Source organism: Balaenoptera physalus (assembly GCF_965194825.1).
Source record: "Balaenoptera physalus genome assembly, chromosome: 9".
NCBI classification, from domain to species: domain Eukaryota; kingdom Metazoa; phylum Chordata; class Mammalia; order Artiodactyla; family Balaenopteridae; genus Balaenoptera; species Balaenoptera physalus.
Genome location: NC_138888.1, coordinates 27,604,922 through 27,623,625, shown reverse-complemented (window position 1 = coordinate 27,623,625; position 18,704 = coordinate 27,604,922). Strand labels below are relative to the sequence as shown.

At 37.9% G+C, this 18,704-nt stretch overlaps 1 protein-coding gene across 3 annotated transcripts in view; it reads left to right on the top strand.

Annotated features, from left to right (window-relative positions):
* Positions 1 to 18,704, top strand: part of PDE7B (phosphodiesterase 7B) — a gene marked incomplete at its 3' end in the record, with an annotated part of 632,720 nt that overhangs the window by 576,366 nt on the left and 37,650 nt on the right. For all 3 annotated transcript variants that reach the window (XM_082474733.1, XM_082474735.1, XM_082474734.1), the window contains 2 exons: positions 14,898 to 15,049; positions 17,684 to 17,747. In XM_082474733.1, the coding sequence (XP_082330859.1) occupies positions 14,898 to 15,049; positions 17,684 to 17,747 (216 nt within the window). The remainder of the gene's footprint in view (positions 1 to 14,897; positions 15,050 to 17,683; positions 17,748 to 18,704) is intronic.

Here is an 18,704-nt window from a genome sequence, read left to right as displayed (position 1 = left end):
ATATTTGCATTTAAAGAGTTATATTCCACCTTCATATAATACCCACTTGATTCAATCCATTAAATCAGAGGATTCACTCAAGTGAACTATAATTCAAGCAGCTATCATAACCCATAAAGAGAAAGGAATTCACTTACGATGAACTTCCTTTCCAAAGAATAAAATATAAATGATCCTTTTCTGAAAGCTTTTGGAGATCCATGTTCCTATCCAGGCCTCTACTGATGGATACACTTAGTACTAATCTACCACCATTCTAAAGATATACTTAAAATCATTTCAGAAAACCCAACAAATTCAGAAAAGAAATACAAGTTCAAGTTCTTCTGCACAGGAGATCACCCTGTTATTTGTTGTGTAAGATGAATGAATCTTCCCTGCTCTGGACAATTCATTCAATTCAACAACTCTGTGGTGGTATCTATCATGAGAAAAATAATGTGCCACAGGAGAAAGGAAAAATAAAAAGTTTATATCTCAACCAATAATCACCCTATTCCATAAAGAATATGTGAGATATATAGATAGATAGATATATGCACAATGGAATATTACTCAGCCATAAAAAAGAATGAAACAATGCCATTTGCAGCAACATGGATAGACCTAGAGATTGTTATGTTAAGTGAAGTAAGTCAGAAAGAGAAAGACAAATACCATATGATATCACTTATATGTGGAATCTTAAAAAATGATACAAATGAACTTGTTTACAAAACAGAAATAGACTCACAGATATAGAAAGAAAATTTATGGTTACCAACGGGGATGGGGTGGAAGGGGACAGGGAGAGATAAATTAGGAGTTTGGGATTAACATATACACACTACTATATATAAAATAGATAAACAACAAGTACCTACTGTATAGCACAGGGAGCTATATTCAATATCTTGTAATAATCTATAATGGAAAAGATTCTGAAAAAAGAATAGACATATATATATATATGTGTGTATAACTGAATCACTTTGCTGTACACCTGAAACTAACACAACATTGTAAATCAACTATACTTCAATTTTTTTAAATGGTTAAAAAATAATAATAAATAATCACCTATTCCTTCATTCCCTCATTCAATGAACACCTTTTAAGCCAGCCACCGTACTGTACAAGACATGATCCTAGCCTGACAGGGCTTACAGTAGTGTGTGCAGCAACTGCTACATAGCAGGAGAGCTAAGAACGCAGGTTACTCCAATACCAACTGCAAAGCATTAGGGAGACTCACAGAGGATCTGAATGCATCTGACTGGGAAGTGAGAAGGAGTTACTTGAGGTGGGCTATTGAAAGGTTGATGGCATTTCAACAGATGGAAATAGTATTCAACTGAGAAGGAGTATGGGAATCATACAGAAGCTTGAGGGACCTGGCAGGGGAAAAAACAGCAAAAACAGAGACCTATGTATCTGCAAGGGGACTGGTGGGAGACAAAAATGGAAAACTAAGTTGGCATCACATTGTGGAGGACCATGAATACCAGAATAAATATTATAAATATAACTAAGTAGACACTGGGGAGCCAGTGAAGAATTTGGAGTGGGGTGGGGGGTGCTGACATGGTAGGAGTTGAGCTTGGGGAATAAATCTGTCAGTGGTAGGTGAGAGAGATTGGAGGGGACAACTGGAGACAATCAGAGGGTTAGTCTACTCTCCTGGGGCAGGGAGTGTAGAACCGGCAGACAGAGTGAAAGGCGAGGAGCAGACATACATTACAACACACATCTGGAATTTCTGTAGTGAAATAAAACAATCCAAACACATATCACCAGATAAAAGACCACACTTATTTTAAATATATGCTGAGAACTAGGGAGTTAATGCAGCAGTTTTTAACCTCTGGAGACTTAGAATCAACTGAAAGTTTGGTCACCTCAATTTGCTCACCACAAACCATTGCCCTCAAAACTTGGGATTTGCTAAACATTTCAAACTCTGAGAAGCGGAGGGTTCAATAAAACCACATTGTGCCTGGCACATATTTCTCCTTTAAAACTGAGGAAATTTGATCTGCTTACTAATTCATTTAAATTTCATTCAAACTGGGATTTTGAAAAACCTCTCTATTGCCCAGAGAAATCTTAAGAGCTTATTTTTAAAGACTTTTTCCCTCCTTACAAAAAGGAAATAATAGTTTTCCAACTATCCCTGAACCCCAGAAGTTAGAGATTCATAATCCATGGGTTGGAATGGAATTTTTGGTAGGCAAAACAATAGACTAAAACCAGCACATTTTGCCAAAACCCAGTGCATTGGATGGTTGAGGAGGAGAAGGATTTTGACCCTCTTGAACACTTTCTGAGCACGTTTTCTAGAAATGAAGCAGCAGGTGTGGGTACAGTGAACTGGGGAAGGAGTTTATTCTATTTTATGATTCATATCAGCCATATTGGTTTTCTCTTCACTGTCAAGAACATAAAAGAGAAATGGCAATTTTCTTTTTATCTTAAAACAACAATTTATTATTGCTCATGAGTCTTTGGGCCAGCTGGGTGGTTTGGTCCTGGCTGGACATCTACAGTTGACCCTTCGCTTTTGTTCATTAAATAAGTTTTTTAAGTGAAAATATAATACACACACAGAAAAGTGCACATACCATGAGACTGCAGCCTGAATAAATTTCCACAAGCTGATCACACCAGTTCAACGAGCACACAGATAAGCTACAGCGCCAGCACCCAAGACTCCCCTAGTGTCTCCTTTCAGGCATTTACCTTCCAAAAATAGCCACTGTTCTCAATCTGTCACCATAGCTTGGTTTGAGAAATGGCAATTTAAAAAAATAAACATGGGAAATATAGATCAATGGAACAGGATAGAAAGCCCAGAGATAAACCCATGCACATATGGTCACCTTATCTTTGATAAAGGAGGCAAGAATATACAGTGAAGAAAAGACAGCCTCTTCAATAAGTGGTGCTGGGAAAACTGGACAGCTACATGTAAAAGAATGAAATTAGAACACTCCCTAACACCATACACAAAAATAAACTCAAAATGGATTAAAGACCTAAATGTAAGGCCAGACGCTATCAAACTCTTAGAGGAAAACATAGGCAGAACACTCTATGACATAAACCACAGCAAGATCCTTTTTGACCCACCTCCTAGAGAAATGGAAATAAAAACAAAAATAAACAAATGGGACCTAATGAAACTTAAAAGCTTTTGCACAGCAAAGGAAACCATAAACAGGACGAAAAGACAACCCTCAGAATGGGAGAAAATAGTTGCAAATGAAGCAACTGACAAAGGATTAATCTCCAAAATTTACAAGCAGCTCATGCAGCTCAATATCAAAAAAACCCAATCCAAAAATGGGCAGAAGACCTAAATAGACATTTCTCCAAAGAAGATATACAGATTGCCAACAAACACATGAAAGAATGCTCAACATCATTAATCATTAGAGAAATGCAAATCAAAACTACAATGAAATATCATCTCACACCGGTCAGATGGCCATCATCAAAAAATCTACAAACAATAAATGCTGGAGAGCGTGTGGAGAAAAGAGAACCCTCTTGCACTGTTGGTGGGCATGTAAATTGATACAGCCACTATGGAGGACAGTATGGAGGTTCCTTAAAAAACTAAAAATAGAACTACTATATGACCCAGCAATCCCACTACTGGGCATATACCCTGAGAAAACCATAATTCAAAAAGAGTCGTGTACCACAATGTTCATTGCAGCTCTATTTACAATAGCCAGGACATGGAAGCAACCTAAGTGTCCATCGACAGATGAATGGATAAAGAAGATGTGGCACATATATACAATGGAATATTACTCAGCCATGAAAAGAAATGAAATTGAGTTATTTGTAGTTAGGTGGGTGGACCTAGAGTCTGTCATACAGAGTGAAGTAAGTCAGAAAGAGAAAAACAAATACCGTATGCTAACACATATATATGGAATCTACGGTATGCTAATACATATATATGGAATCTAAGAAAAAAAAAAAGGTCATGAAGAACCTAGGGGCAAGACGGGAATAAAGACACAGACCTACTAGAGAATGGACTTGAGGATATGGGGAGGGGGAAGGGTAAGCTGTGACAAAGTGAGAGAGTGGCATGGACATATATACACTACCAAATGTAAAATAGATAGCTAGTGGGAAGCAGCCGCATCGCACAGGGAGATCAGCTCAGTGTTTTGTGACCACCTAGAGGGGTGAGATAGGCAGGGTGGGAGGGAGGGAGATGCAAGAGGGAAGAGATATGGGAACATATGTTTATGTATAACTGATTCACTTTGTTATAAAGCAGAAACTAACACACCATTGTAAAGCAATTATACTCCAATAAAGATGTTAAAAATAAATAAATAAAAAACAAACATGGGGATGTATGTATATGTATAGCTGATTCACTTTGTTATAAAGCAGAAACTAATACACTATTTTAAACCAATTATACCCCAATAAAAATTTTAAAAAATAAAATAAAATAAATAAACATGTTAAAAAGTAGAGCTAGAGGAACAATTCTCCTTTTGCCTTAAAGAAGACTCCTCTTCCTCCACCTCTTCCCACTCCGTGGCAGTGTTGAAGCAAAGCTCTTCTTCTAGTGACAGCCATCAAGAAGTCGTATTTGTCATATGTAGAAGAGCTAATAACGTGTGGCTTTAGTACATCTCTGTTCAAGACCTGAGTTTAGAGAACTTAAAATAACTTAGCTCCTTTTAACCCAAATTGATTTTCCAACTTCAAGTTAAATTTTAAGGTAATGATGAGTTTTCTTTTGGTTTGGGTTTGTTTTCCTTTTGTTTCTTTCCTTTTGTGTGTGTGTGTGTTTATTATTGTTAATGTTACGTTGTGTGTATTTTTGTTTGTTTTTTGATATCACAACTGTTTTTCTTACTTTTCTATTAAAGACCTTAGAAAATGCCCCAGATGCTAAGGAATTTAATTTATATTTTATCTCAATCCAATTACTCCAGGATCTCAAAGGTCACTTGTACTGACTTTTTCTTAAATATATGTTGACCCACGTGAGAACAGTCTCCACACTTGATGTTACAGGACAAATAATATCTTTGGTTGTTATTAGTTTCTATGCACCATTTTCTGACTGCTGGCTATATGTACAGGAAAAATAAACAAATATGGTCATTTATAGCACTGATGATTTTTGAAAGATCGGGATAGACATAGTATTTTCTTTTCTTTTCTTTTTAACATTTAATACCCCCTTCACCCATTTCTCTCACCCCCACCCACCACCTCTGGCAACCACCAATCTGTTCCTTATATTTATGAGCTTGATTTTTTTTTGGATTCCACATATAAGGGAGATTATACAGCTTTGTCTCTCTCTGACTGATTTGTTCCACTTAGCATAATGCCCCCGAGGTCCATCCATATTGTCACAAATGGCAACACCACTTATTGAAGAGAATCTTTTCCCCATTGTATAACTTTGGCTCCTTTGTCATAAATTAATTGACCATATATGTTAAGGGTTTATTTTTAGGTTCTCTATTATGTTCCATTGATCTATTTGTCTGTTTTTATGCCAATACCATACTGTGTAATTACTATAGCTTTGTAAAATAGTTTGAAATCAGCAAGTAGGATGCCTCCAGCTTTGTTCTTCTTTCTCAAGGTTGTTTTTGCTATCCAGGATCTTTTGTGGTTTTCAGATTGTTTGTTCTATTTCTGTGAAGGATGTCATTGGAATTTTGATAGGAATTGCATTGAATCTGTAGGATGCTTTGGGTAGTATGTAAATTGTAACACTATTAATTCTTCCAGTTGATGAGCACAGAATATCCTTCCATTTATTTGTCTCCAAATTTTTTAATTAATGTCTTGCAATTTTTAGTATACAGATTTTTCACCTCCCTGGTTAAATGTATTGCTCGGCATTTTATTCTTTTTAATGAAATTGTATATGGGATTGTTTTCTTAATTTCTCATTCTGATAGTTTGTTATTAGCATACAGCATGGCAACAGATCTCTGTGTATTGATTTTTTATCTGGCAACTTTCCTGAATTCAATTATTATAAGAGTTTTCTGATGGAGTCTTTAGGGCTTTCTATATATATCATGTATCAAAATCATAATATCATTTTGATATTTTAAAGCATCTGGTTCTTTTAGGAAGAAATGGAGACTTTAATGTCTAGAGATACTAATCTGTGAAAGCTGGGATTTGACTGAAGCACATGAAACTGAAGTCTTTAATACATGTTGAAATGAGCACTAGTCTCATTCAGCACCTCGTCAAAAAAACTAGAAGTCCACATTATACATTTTTGAAATCCACTGATATTGTTTTCTACACATAACCTCTTTACTAGGTCTTTTTCATTTTTTTAAAGTAGTCTACTTAAAAATTATATCTACAGGGAAACTGCATCTTAGCATATGGTTGTTTCAATCTTAAAACCCTCATGAATGTTTTCAAGAAAATTGCCATCCTGGATAACTCCACTAACCTTCCAACTTTGCAGGAATCCTGAATCCTAAACTAGTAGAATTGGCAATAAAAGAGAAAGAGCTATACTGTAAATCTGCTATTTGTGCTTCAGGGCCCCTAAAATCACACTAACTAACTTTTTTCATCTTTTTTTAAAACTACATATTTAAAACTAGAATCTCAACCTGATTTCTCCAAGACTCATCATTCTTGAACTTAAAACTGGAGCACAGACACAGGAAAGTTATTTAATTCCATCATCATGTATTTAACACCTATATCTTGCAGGATATTGTGGAAATTCAAAGAAAACTAGCAGGAATCTGGCCTCTGAGAGCTTACAGCCTAATAAGAAAGTCAGATGTGTAAATAAGAGTAAATTTGCAGTCACACACGGCACAATGTTATAGTGGAGGTCACTCACAGGAAATGGCAGTAGCAGGAGGACCTGGTCCCTGGAACTCCATTTGGGGGGTTGAGAAAATGATTTCAAAAGCTAAGGTACAGGGACTTCCCTGGTGGCACAGTGGTTGAGCATCTGCCTGCCAAGGCAGGGGACACGGGTTTGAGCCCTGGTCCAGGAAGATCCCACATGCCGCGGAGCAACTAAACCCATGCACCACAACTATTGAGCCTGCGCTCTAGAGCCCGCGAGCCACAACTACTGAAGCCCGCGCACCCAGAGCCCAAGCTCTGCAACAAGAGAAGCCACCGCAATTAGAAGCCCGCGCACCGGCCCCGCTCGCGGCAACTAGAGAAAATCCGCGCACAGCAACTAAGACCCAACAATGAAGACCCAATGCAGCCAAAAATAAATAAATACATTTATCAAAAAAAAAAAAAGCTAACTTACAAGTGTAAGTTTTAGAATCCCACTTTACAAATTGGCTTATTATTTTAAAATGGCATTCAATAATGATGTTTCTGTAAACTAATTGAGAGAACTGATTCAGATTAAAGCAACAAATTTTGTATGGAGCTTCCATTATGAGCAAGATTATGCACTAGATACAAAGGGTTACGAAGTTTGATAAGATGGTTTCTGACCTAGAGGAGTAATAAGTTATTTATACCAATATCTCTATAGTACAAGACATATTTAAAATCCTATAAGAATATAAAAAGCATATGCATAGCCACTAACCCAGCAAGGAATTTCATTATAATTATTATGATATAATAATTATATATAATTATATAATACTTACATAATATATAAGTATTATAATTATTAGTACAATAATTATCAGATTAGGGCATTTATTAATAACATTATTTTAAGTATTCAGTAGAATTAATGCTCTGAAAGTATTGATATTAGGTTTGTGGAGTTGGGTCTCCATGTTTGCTTGAAGCAAATTCTGCTCATTTAAACCTAAAAGCGTTTTTTGTTCTCACTATCACCTGAGCTACTTCTGCACCAATTACTAACTATTCAAATTCTGGGAACAGTAGATATAGACATTGCTGGAGAACTATGTATACAGTCGACAGAAACAGCCTCAGCAGATAGGTGTGCTTATAGCTTTTTTTATCCCAGATACTTATTCTAGGTTTAAGATTTCTCCGAGTACCAAAATTTATCAGCCCCCCGTAAAGAGAATATGCCATAGAGAAGATACTCAAAATGAAAATAATTTTTATTAACATTTTTTGCATTTAAGCCGACCCCAACTTGTGAAATTTAAAACTTACCATATCAGCAGTGCCAATATAAACTTCATAACCCTAAAATTAGTTTCTAAATAGAGCAGAAATGTGTTAATATGCACAATTTGTGAAATTTGTAAAAGAACAAGTAAACAGAAAATGAATTTCACAATCAGGGTCATTGTGCACATAGATTAGGCAATGAAATATTCTGGAGCACCATTTTATAACTGTTCCAAATGAGACTATGGAGACCCATAGCCTATAAAACAACAAAATCCAAACAAAAAACACCATTAAGTTAGCTGTGAATGCCTTTAAATAATAATTTTTTAATTATATAAAAGTATTAAATAAACCCAGTATTTTATTATTACACACATTGTTAAGATTCTTTAAATTTTTGCAAGCTGACTTTAACTGAGCTATCTGCAAAATTTAGCTTAGCTAATCATTTAAATTTCTGTCCAGAAATGCCTATCACTTACCCCTAATAATCAAAGCAAAAATATGCTAGTTACTCACTGAAAGTCCTTTTGGAAACAAATGTGTCAGGTCTTACTCAATAATTGTATAACACATTTCGGCACTTCGAAAAGTAATACCTAGGATTATTATACAGCATGGTGATTTAATCACAGTTTGTTCTTTATATGGATTTTTCCTCCCAACTATACCTTCAGTTTATATCCTACTTTTCCGTTATCTCACAGTACAAAGTGCTCCCTAAATGACAGTTGATAAATAAGTTATTAGTATTGTTTTAAAATAAATTTATTTTTCTTTCATTATGGAATGCTCTTCTTCTTTAGAGAGCTACCTTGAGGATTTTTTTTTTTCATTTAGCTTTATGAATGTCCTCACATAAGAAAATTAAGCCCTATTGTTTTTATAAATGGTCACCCAGCATCACTTCTGAATTATTTTCTTGTGTATTAAAGAATAACCCAGATAGCAGTACTAAATGGCATAGTCATGACTTGCCTAGGTATTTTAGAAAATATTGGCCACCAATGAATACTGTAGCTTGGCAGATATCTACCTGCTCATCTCAGACAATAAGTTTGAAATTGCACAAATAACAATACACATCATTACAGCTAATTGGTTCCAAAACTGAAACTCTCACGGTGAATGACATTATCTGCTACATTTTTTTAACCTACACACTACCATAAAAAATTAAGTATGAGAAGTTTTTATAAATAAATCTATCTATACATAGATTTATTTCAATATTAAATATATTTTACATTATCTGAGCTTCTGCTGCAAAGATGCAAGACAGGGCCAAAACTAGGTTGGGACAAGTGAGGCACTTATCTCAGGCTCAAAATTTTAGAAGGTACCAAATAATTCAGTAATTAAAATATTTCATTTTTTAACATAATATTTTTAAAAGAAAAATTAGGACAAAAAAGTATCAAAAATTGAAATAAAGATTGAAAGAGATCTACATTATCATGTTGGTAGACTATCATCTATTTGACAACAAGGTGACAATAATAAGTAGGGAAGGAGAGAATCTTGCTGTTTTCCTCTTTGATTAAGGAAAAAAAGTGGCTCTCAACTTGATATCTCCAGCTCACAGCATCATTAGATTAGCAATATTTTAGTCAAAATGATCATTTTAATGGCTAGAAACCATTATTTCCTATCACCTATACTTACTGTATATGACAAGTGTCATTATCTTAACTATGACTCTGCTTAAAATATTATACCACCTGCAAAGCTGAATGGGAGTTGACAAAGAAATAATCCATAATTTCAATTTGCTATGTTCGTGGCATATTTCCATAATCCAGTCTTAAGTTGCTTGCTTTTCATTCTATTATGTAAACACAGCATGCTCTCCGCCACATAGGAAATTCTCTTTTAGTATTTTAAAATTGGGCGATTTTCATAGACTATAAAAAAAAAAAGGAATAGATCATTGTATGGATATTTCCTTTTAGGTTTACGTAACACAGGAATAATTAATTTCATTTATTTACTGACACACTTGATTTCATTCTATATAGTTCTATATAGAAATATCGCCAAGTTTCTTCGCTCCCCTATGTAGCAAAACTCCTTGAGAGCTGAATATACTCAATGTCATTGCCTCAGATTTCTCCCTTCCCATTCCCTCTCTTCTTAGACTCTTTATTACAAAATAACTTCAGATTTATAGAAAAGTTTCAAGAACGGAGCAAAGAACATTCATATACCCTTTACCCAGATGCACCAATTATTGTATTTTGCCCAATTTGCCTTCCTGCTACTTTCTTCGTAACCACTTGAGAGTTTGTTGTACACATCATGCCCCTTTATCCCTAAATATTTCAGCATGTATTTTCTAAGAACAAGGGATTCTTTCGTGTAACCACAGTTCAGCTATCAAATTCAAGACATTTATAGATAGGATATTATTATCTCATACACAAGTCCATATCCAAATTTTACAAATTGTCCTAATAATGTCATTTATGGAAATTTTTTTCTGATCCAGGATCCAGTTTGGAGCCGTGCATTGCATTTAGCACACTATATCTGGTATCCATTATTAGGAAACAATACCTGAGATTCTCTTTGTCTTTTGTAACATTGACTTTTTTTAAGAGTACAGGCCGATTGTTTACTTATAGAGTATGCTTCAGCTTGGGTTTTTCTAATGTTTTCTCTTTTGGGGGATGGGATGTGCATTTGGGGCAGGAACACTGAATAGGTGATGTTGTGTCCTCAGTGAATTACATCAGGAAGAGTAAGATGTCAGCTTTTCCTATGACCGGTGATGTTAACTTTGAATAGTTAGAGAAGATGGTGCCCCCTCTACATTTGTCCACTAAAAAGCTATCCATTTTTTCTTTTCCGATTAATAAGTTATCTGTGAAGAGATACTTTGATGCTATGTAATTATCCAGTTGCTTTTTAAGCTTTCACTTAACAATTTTACTGTCCATTAATGATCTTGGCCTGAATCAGTTATTACTATAAAGGTTGCAAAATGGTAATTAACTCTTATTATTTCTTCTACCTTATTGGTTAGCACTCACTGCAAGGAAGAGCTTTCCCTTCTCCTTATTTATTTACTCGCTTGCTTACTCACTAACACTATGGACTGCTGGAGTCTTCTTTCAGTCAATGGAATCCACTCTTCTATTATTCATGTTGAGTTTCAAATTTTCCCATATTTGTTCAGAGGGGCCCCCTTCGCATTGTCTCCTCTGTCATTTTTCTATGAGCCCATCATTTTTCGAGCTCTCCCTTATTTTCTGGCATTACAAGAAGTTACAGTTCATCTTGATTCTGCCTGCCCCAGTCCTAGACTTGGCCATTTCACCAAGGTTATCTGATTCACTTTAGTGATAAATTGTATTTAAATAACAAAATTTGAGTGCTAGATGTGCCTGTAGCTACTGGGTGTTGTTGCTTCTAAGCATACAATAAAATGTGCTCTTTTAAGGGCATAGTTCAATGAATTTTGACAGATGTATACACCCATGGTCAATTCTCAGTCTTCATTGTACTTGATCTATTAGCAGCATTTGAAACTGAGGATCAAATATTGCCTCCTTGCAATATTGTCTTCACTAGGCCTCCAGGAAATGATACTCTTGGTTTTCGTCCATCCCCGCAGGATAACTTCTTCTCAATCTCCTTTGGGTCTCTCTACTCTTCTCCACACCCTTTTAAGTTGAAGTACTCCAGAACTCAGATTCTGATGCTTTTCTCATCTATAGTTACACTCACTCCCTAGGTTAATCTCATCTGACAACTCCCAAATTTGTATCTCAAACCCAGTCTTCTCCCCCAAGCCCTGGATTTTTATATCCACTTATTTCTACTTGACATCTTCACCTGAATCTCCAATTGACATCTAAATGCAACACGTACAAAACTGAAATCCACCCCACACCTGCTCCACCCGTAGCCTTCCCCATCTCAGGTGATGGCAGCTCCATTCCCCCAGTTATTTAGGCCAAAAACTTGAAGGCACTCAAAGTATATTCAGAATCCCTCCACTTCTACTCTCCACTGTTCCCCCCATGATCTAACCAGCCGTCATTTCTTGCCTGGATTATTACAATAGCTTCATAACGGATCTCACTGCATCAAAGCTTGCTGCTACAATCTCTTCTCAACACAGAAACCACAGTGACCCTTTTTAAATGTTAAGTGTTTCCATATTACTCTTCCTCTCAAAACTTTGTGGTGGTTTCACATTTCACTGACAGTAGAGCCCAAGCCATCACAATAGCTTTCAGGGCATAATTCTCACACACACACCCACTTTGCTCTATGACCACATCTCTCACTCCTTCCTTTTTCTCTCCTCCCCATCCACACTGAACTGCTGCTCGCCCCACATGCCAGCAAACCAAGCACGTTCCCACTCTAGGGTTATTCTAGCTGGTCCCTCTGTAAGGAAGGCATTTCCCCAGATATCTGCTTGGCCAGCTCCTTCATCTCCTTCAATTTTGATCAAATCGTAGCCTCTAATGAGGCCAACCCTGACTACCCTAACACAGAACCCTGGGTCCCTCATTCCCTGCGTTTCTTCCTTCACCCTTTGCACATACCAGCTTCTCATACATTTTTATACATTACTTCTTGTTTTTGTTTATTGTTTATTGTCTCTCTATGTTAGAATGCAAGCTTCTTGAGGACAGGGATCTTTGTTTTGCTCACTGGAGGATCTAGAACTGAGGGATCTCACCAAGCATCTAGAACAGTGCCTGTTCCTTAGTAGCACTCAAAACATTTTTTTTTTTTTTGGCCATGCCAAGCAGCTTGCAGGATCTTAGTTCCCCGACCAGGGTTTGAACCCGGGCCCCAGCAGTGAGAGTGCCGAGTCCTAACCACTGGACCACCAGGGAATTCCCTCAAAACATTTTTTTTTTTTTTTTTGGCTGCATTGGGTCTTCGTTGCTGTGCACGGGCTTTCTCTAGTTGCAGCGAGCGGGGGCTACTCTTCATTGTGCACAGGCTTCTCATTGTGGTGGCTTCTCTTGTTCCGGAGCACGGGCTCTAGGCACGTGGGCTTCAATAGTTGTGGCTCAGGGGCTCTAGAACACAGGCTCAGTAGTTGTGGCGCACGGGCTTAGTTGCTCCACGGCCTGTGGGATCTTCCTGGACCAGGGATCAAACCCGTGTCCCCTGCATTGGCAGGCAGATTCTTAACCACTGCACCACCAGGGATGTCCCCCCTCAAATCATTTTTTTAATGAATGAACCACTTTATCCTGTACCTTAACTTGATAAACAAATAGAAATGAGTGAGAATCCATCAGTAGAATTGAGTCTATATATGCCATTTTTAATATTGATGTGAGCTTAAGCACCCAACTTCAGTTTATGCCTCTTATCTCCTTATGTTTTTGTTTACATCTCCCCACACATGAAATCTAGAACCATTTTAAAATAAAAAGAATTTTAATCAGGTGGCATTTTCAGAAAGTAGTAGGTGTTGTCTGCCCTGAATTAAGTCCTTGCATGCATAATTAATCCAAGTAACGAACTGAGTTTGGTCATTCCCTGCCCTTGGGGAGTGCCACATTGCTAAGGAGACCCTTGTCCATTGATTCCTGGGCTTCTAATATCCACTGTGATTTTGAGTTCTATAAAGGAAAAGGGGACATGGGAGGAGGCACAAGAGAAGCCAAAATTTCTTTGTATATGAACTGTACGTTTTCCTACTAGGACTGTTCATTTGACTCCAGATCTAAAATTGGCAGCAGACGTCACTTATGTGGCTGAGTGATTCATAGAATTTCAGCTGAGATAAGACATACCTTGACAGACATTCAAATAATGTGCTTGGGGTATTTCTGGACAATCAACAGTCAAGTTTTAAAAGGCACATGTGACAGGAGTATTAAAATATCTGTACTGACAGGATCAGATTTTTATGGCCACCAGTAAAAGAGAATATACTCCATCAGGAAATAAACACCCACTCTGCTTCATGTCATGGCAATCTAGGTCACTCTTGCACTGAGATTTTTAATTCTTTTACCGCTGATGTTCCTGGGACATTAGGAAACATCTCCTCATGTCTAAGCTAGTGTATTCTCAACTCTTCTAATTCAGGTGAAGGATTTCATCAGACTAGAGAGAGGATAGGATGAGAACCTGTTCTAAATTTTGGAACCTCAGCTCCAGTATAGCAGAAAAAAAAGCATAACTGTTCCTTAAATGCATGCAGAAGTATGTGTATTCACTCACTAAGTTTACCAGCATCGTTAATAAGAAAATGAAGTTTTTAATTCATGTATTTCATGTCTTCCAAAATTAGTCAGAAATATCTCATTTCAATGAATGTAACATATAAGAAATATCATTTTTTCTAGAAAAATTTCAAATGCAGAGTTAAATGGTCTGTATTAAGAAAGCACTGGGCTTCCCTGGTGGCGCAGTGCTTGAGAATCTGCCTGCCAATGCAGGGGACACGGGTTCGAGCCCTGGTCTGGGAAGATCCCACATGCCGCGGAGCGACTAGGCCCGTAAGCCACAATTACTGAGCCTGCGCGTCTGGAGCCTGTGCTCCGCAACGAGAGAGGCCGCGATAATGAGAGGCCCGCGCACCGCGATGAAGAGTGGCCCCCACTTGCCGCAACTAGAGAAAGCCCTCGCACAGAAACGAAGACCCAACACAGCCATAAATTAATTAATTAATTAATTAATTTTAAAAAAAGACTTTAAAAAAAAAATGCACTGAGAACATCTCTTAGATTTCTCTCCTTTATATAGTACATTGTATTTTTACATAGTGGAGAAAAATAGGGCTTTTTAAATATATAACTTCTGAATTTGATTACTTTCCACAGATACAACATACTCAGGGGAAATTGGCACCAAGAAAAAGGTGAAAAGACTGTTAAGCTTTCAAAGATACTTCCATGCATCGAGGCTGCTTCGTGGAATTATACCGCAAGCCCCGCTCCACCTGCTGGATGAAGACTACCTTGGACAAGCAAGGGTGAGCTAGTTACCCCTCTGTCGCCTCACACCAGGCCAGTGGCTGAGAGCACGTGCTCCTCCCTGCTCCCCATCCCTCCCACCCCCACCCCCCAATAGCACCTGGGTTGAGTCTTTACTTCTGTCACTGAAGAGCTCCGTGCCTCTGGACAGTTATTCAACACATCTGGACTTTTTCCTTAAATATAAAGTGGAGTAATAGAAACGCTCACCTCATAGGGGTGGTACAAGGATTAAACAAGGTAAAGCATGTTTGCATGCTTAATATACTCATGCCTAGCACATGCTAGCTATTTTCATTTTTATAAATGTGCAAAACACATTTGCACAACACTAAATAAAATGAAGTTTTGGACTGGCCGATTACCAGTGAAGGAATAAATTTTTTAACCCGTTGAATTATCTCACCATAATAGCTACCCTGAAATTAACCCAGTAATTACCAACTCTTAATTCCACTTTAGGCTATCAATACAGTGCACTGTCTTTGTTATAATTTTTAATTTATTCAAAAAAATTTTACTAATTTGACAACTATTTTTGCAATGCATTGATCCAACAGAGGGTAGAAATCTAATGTGTGACAATCTAAAAAAAGTTCAAAGGTTATCTCTAGCCCAAAGTCCCAAAGGAATTTAAATTTCAGGAATAAACCACCTCAGTTTAAACAGAAGTCAAAGGTAAAATCTTATAGTTCCTATGATAAGTAATATTATGCTGTCTATATGCAATTAAGAAATATATTCTAATGGTATATACTATTAAGAAATAAGCAGCAAGTAATGTTAGAAGAACTAATTCCCAACATTAGGTCTACAAAAAGAAAGCAAATATCACTCCTTCTAACAGCCCAAGGTCTGAGATTGAGTGAATGGTTGGTTGGTTGGTTGGTTGGTTGTTTCATTTGGTGAGAGGAGAGCAAGGCTAAGCTCCCAGTGCTGGAGCATCCACGACAGAGCATTCTCTGTGGGGACCTCTCAAGAAAGACAACAGTGAGATGTAGAAAGAACCACAGACCAGAGGTCAGGATATCAGAGATCAAAGTTTGGCTCCGCCTTTAGAATTGTGTGACTTTTGGATAAAAACTCACTCAAACTAGACTTCACCAAAAACCTACTATCCCTTCATTTTTCTGATGCTGTTGTGAAGGCCTTTGTGTGCCATGATGAGGCCTTTGGATTTCATCGAAAGACACAGAGAGGCCATTCAAGGGCAGGTAGAGGAGACTGAGCTGGTCCTTACCGGAAGCAGGGCCTGTGAGAGGAGAGGAAAGCAGTCACAGAAGCTACAGTGAGGATAGAATCAGCAAGTGCAACTTTGTGTCTGAGAGTTAACACCATCTAATTCCAAGCAGGGGGGGCTTCCCTGGTGGCGCAGTGGTTGAGAATCTGCCTGCTAATGCAGGGGACACGGGTTCGAGCCCTGGTCTGGGAAGATCCCACATGCCGCAGAGCAACTAGGCCCGTGAGCCACAACTACTGAGCCTGCGCGTCTGGAGCCTGTGCTCCGCAACAAGAGAGGCCGCGATAGTGAGAGGCCCGTGCACCGCGATGAAGAGTGGCCCCCGCTTGCCACAACTAGAGAAAGCCCTCGCACAGAAACGAAGACCCAACACGGCCAAAAATAAATAAATAAATAATAATAAAAGATTACTATAAGAGCCAGTCATATTAAAAAAAAAAAAAAAAGGGGGCTTCCCTGGTGGCGCAGTGGTTAAGAATCTGCCTGCCAATGCAGGGGGACACGGGTTCGAGCCCTGGTCTGGGAAGATCCCACATGCCGCAGAGCAGCTAGGCCCGTGAGCCACGGCTACTGAGCCTGCGCGTCTGGAGCCTGTGCTCGGCAACAAGAGAGGCCGCGACAGTGAGAGGCCTGCGCACCGCGATGAAGAGTGGCCCCCGCTCGCCGGAACTGGAGAAAGCCCTCGCACAGAAACGAAGACCCAACACACCAAAAAATAAATACATAAATAAATTTTAAAAAAAAGAAAGAAAAATAGCACAGGAAGTCTACATTGGACAGTAGGTCTTTAAAGTACCCAATATTTCCAATTGTCCACACTTCAGTCTCCTGTCTGTTACAGTGGTTAATTTTGCATTTCGTCCACACTGAGCAGAGTAGTGTGCTCATCAGTCATCTAGGTTTCTTTTTTTTTAAGTTTGCTGTAAACCTCCTCCCCCTAAGTGCATAGTAATTTGTGATGTAGAGACTTAAGGGAACTACAATTTTAAAAGGTATCTATCGTGTGCTTACTATGTACTCGCACTGCTCTAAGCACTTTACATGTTTTACCTTATTTAATCTTCACAACAACCCTGTGAAGCAATAGTATTATCAGCTACAGTTTTCAAATTAGGAAACTGAGGTACAGAGAGTTAAGGAACTTGCCCAAGGTATCACAGCCAGTAAGCGATGCAGCCAACATAGGATGTGGCAGTCTGATTCCGGAGCCTGTCCCTTTAACACTGTTGTTATTAGGCTGCAGAGTAAGGTTTGTTTTACTACAAACCAGTTGTACATAGATAGTAGCATGCTATTTTCAACTGTTTAATTGTTTAATTCACGATGTCTCAAAGTAAATATTTGAGTCTCCGATATGATTCATGTGAGTGCTGGCTTTTGTTTGTCTTTTCAGCATATGCTCTCCAAAGTGGGAATGTGGGATTTTGACATTTTCTTGTTTGATCGCTTGACAAATGGTAAGTCACCCAAAAGAATTCTCACTAAAATACACACCATTAAAGTGGGATTAATTTCGTGAAAAACAAAATATATTTTTAAACACTGTTATTCTTTTTTCTTTCTTTTCCCACATTCATAAATCTACAGCCACTCAAGAAGGACCAGGGCAAGGGAAAATTAGTTCAAATGAAGAAGAAGGGCTGAATTTGGACTTCAAATCTTAAGACAGTTTCCTTCTGGTCTTGCTGTTTCCAAAGCAATTTAGAAACCACAGATGAGATTCCTTCCTTGCAGAATACTTTGGCCACATGCAAAAGGAAGGAGTTTGTTGTTAGTCAATGAAAACTAGAAACATAAAAACACATCTGATCAGTCCTGACTCTTACTGGGCCAATGGTTTTGCACTTTTATTAAGTGAGCGAGTCTGCCCCATTGCAGGTGTTGTTCAGATATGTTTGGCATCATGAGAAGAAAACAACTCCTGAGGATAGAGTGTAAACACTTAGGCTGCAGCTGAAGGGAAAAGTAGACATTCTTATTGTTTCCAGTTTTTAAATTTTTGTGCCTATAGAGGTTTCCCTTAAGAAAACAATAAAATCCTATAATATTTTCATCTGCCCATTAAACGAATGCTGATAATAGGGAGCCAATGAAAGACGTCACATTTAATGCTGACCGTCACATGTCCTATCATCTACAGGCTTGTGTTTTAAGTCATTACAGATGGTTTTCTCACCATTCTGTTTCTTGACAAACAACACACAGTGGAGAGAGATACGGCCTAAGACCATGAAACTGAGCTTTACACTGTGGAAAGCTAACTAGACCATATAGGGCTGTTATCTCATAATCTTGCATTTCACTTTGCTCAAATCAATTGAGAGATGGGGACCAGTATATGAAATTAACCATGAATAAAAGAATTTGTTCAATGGTATTTGTTAAAAAGAGAGTATAATCACGACTCTCATAAA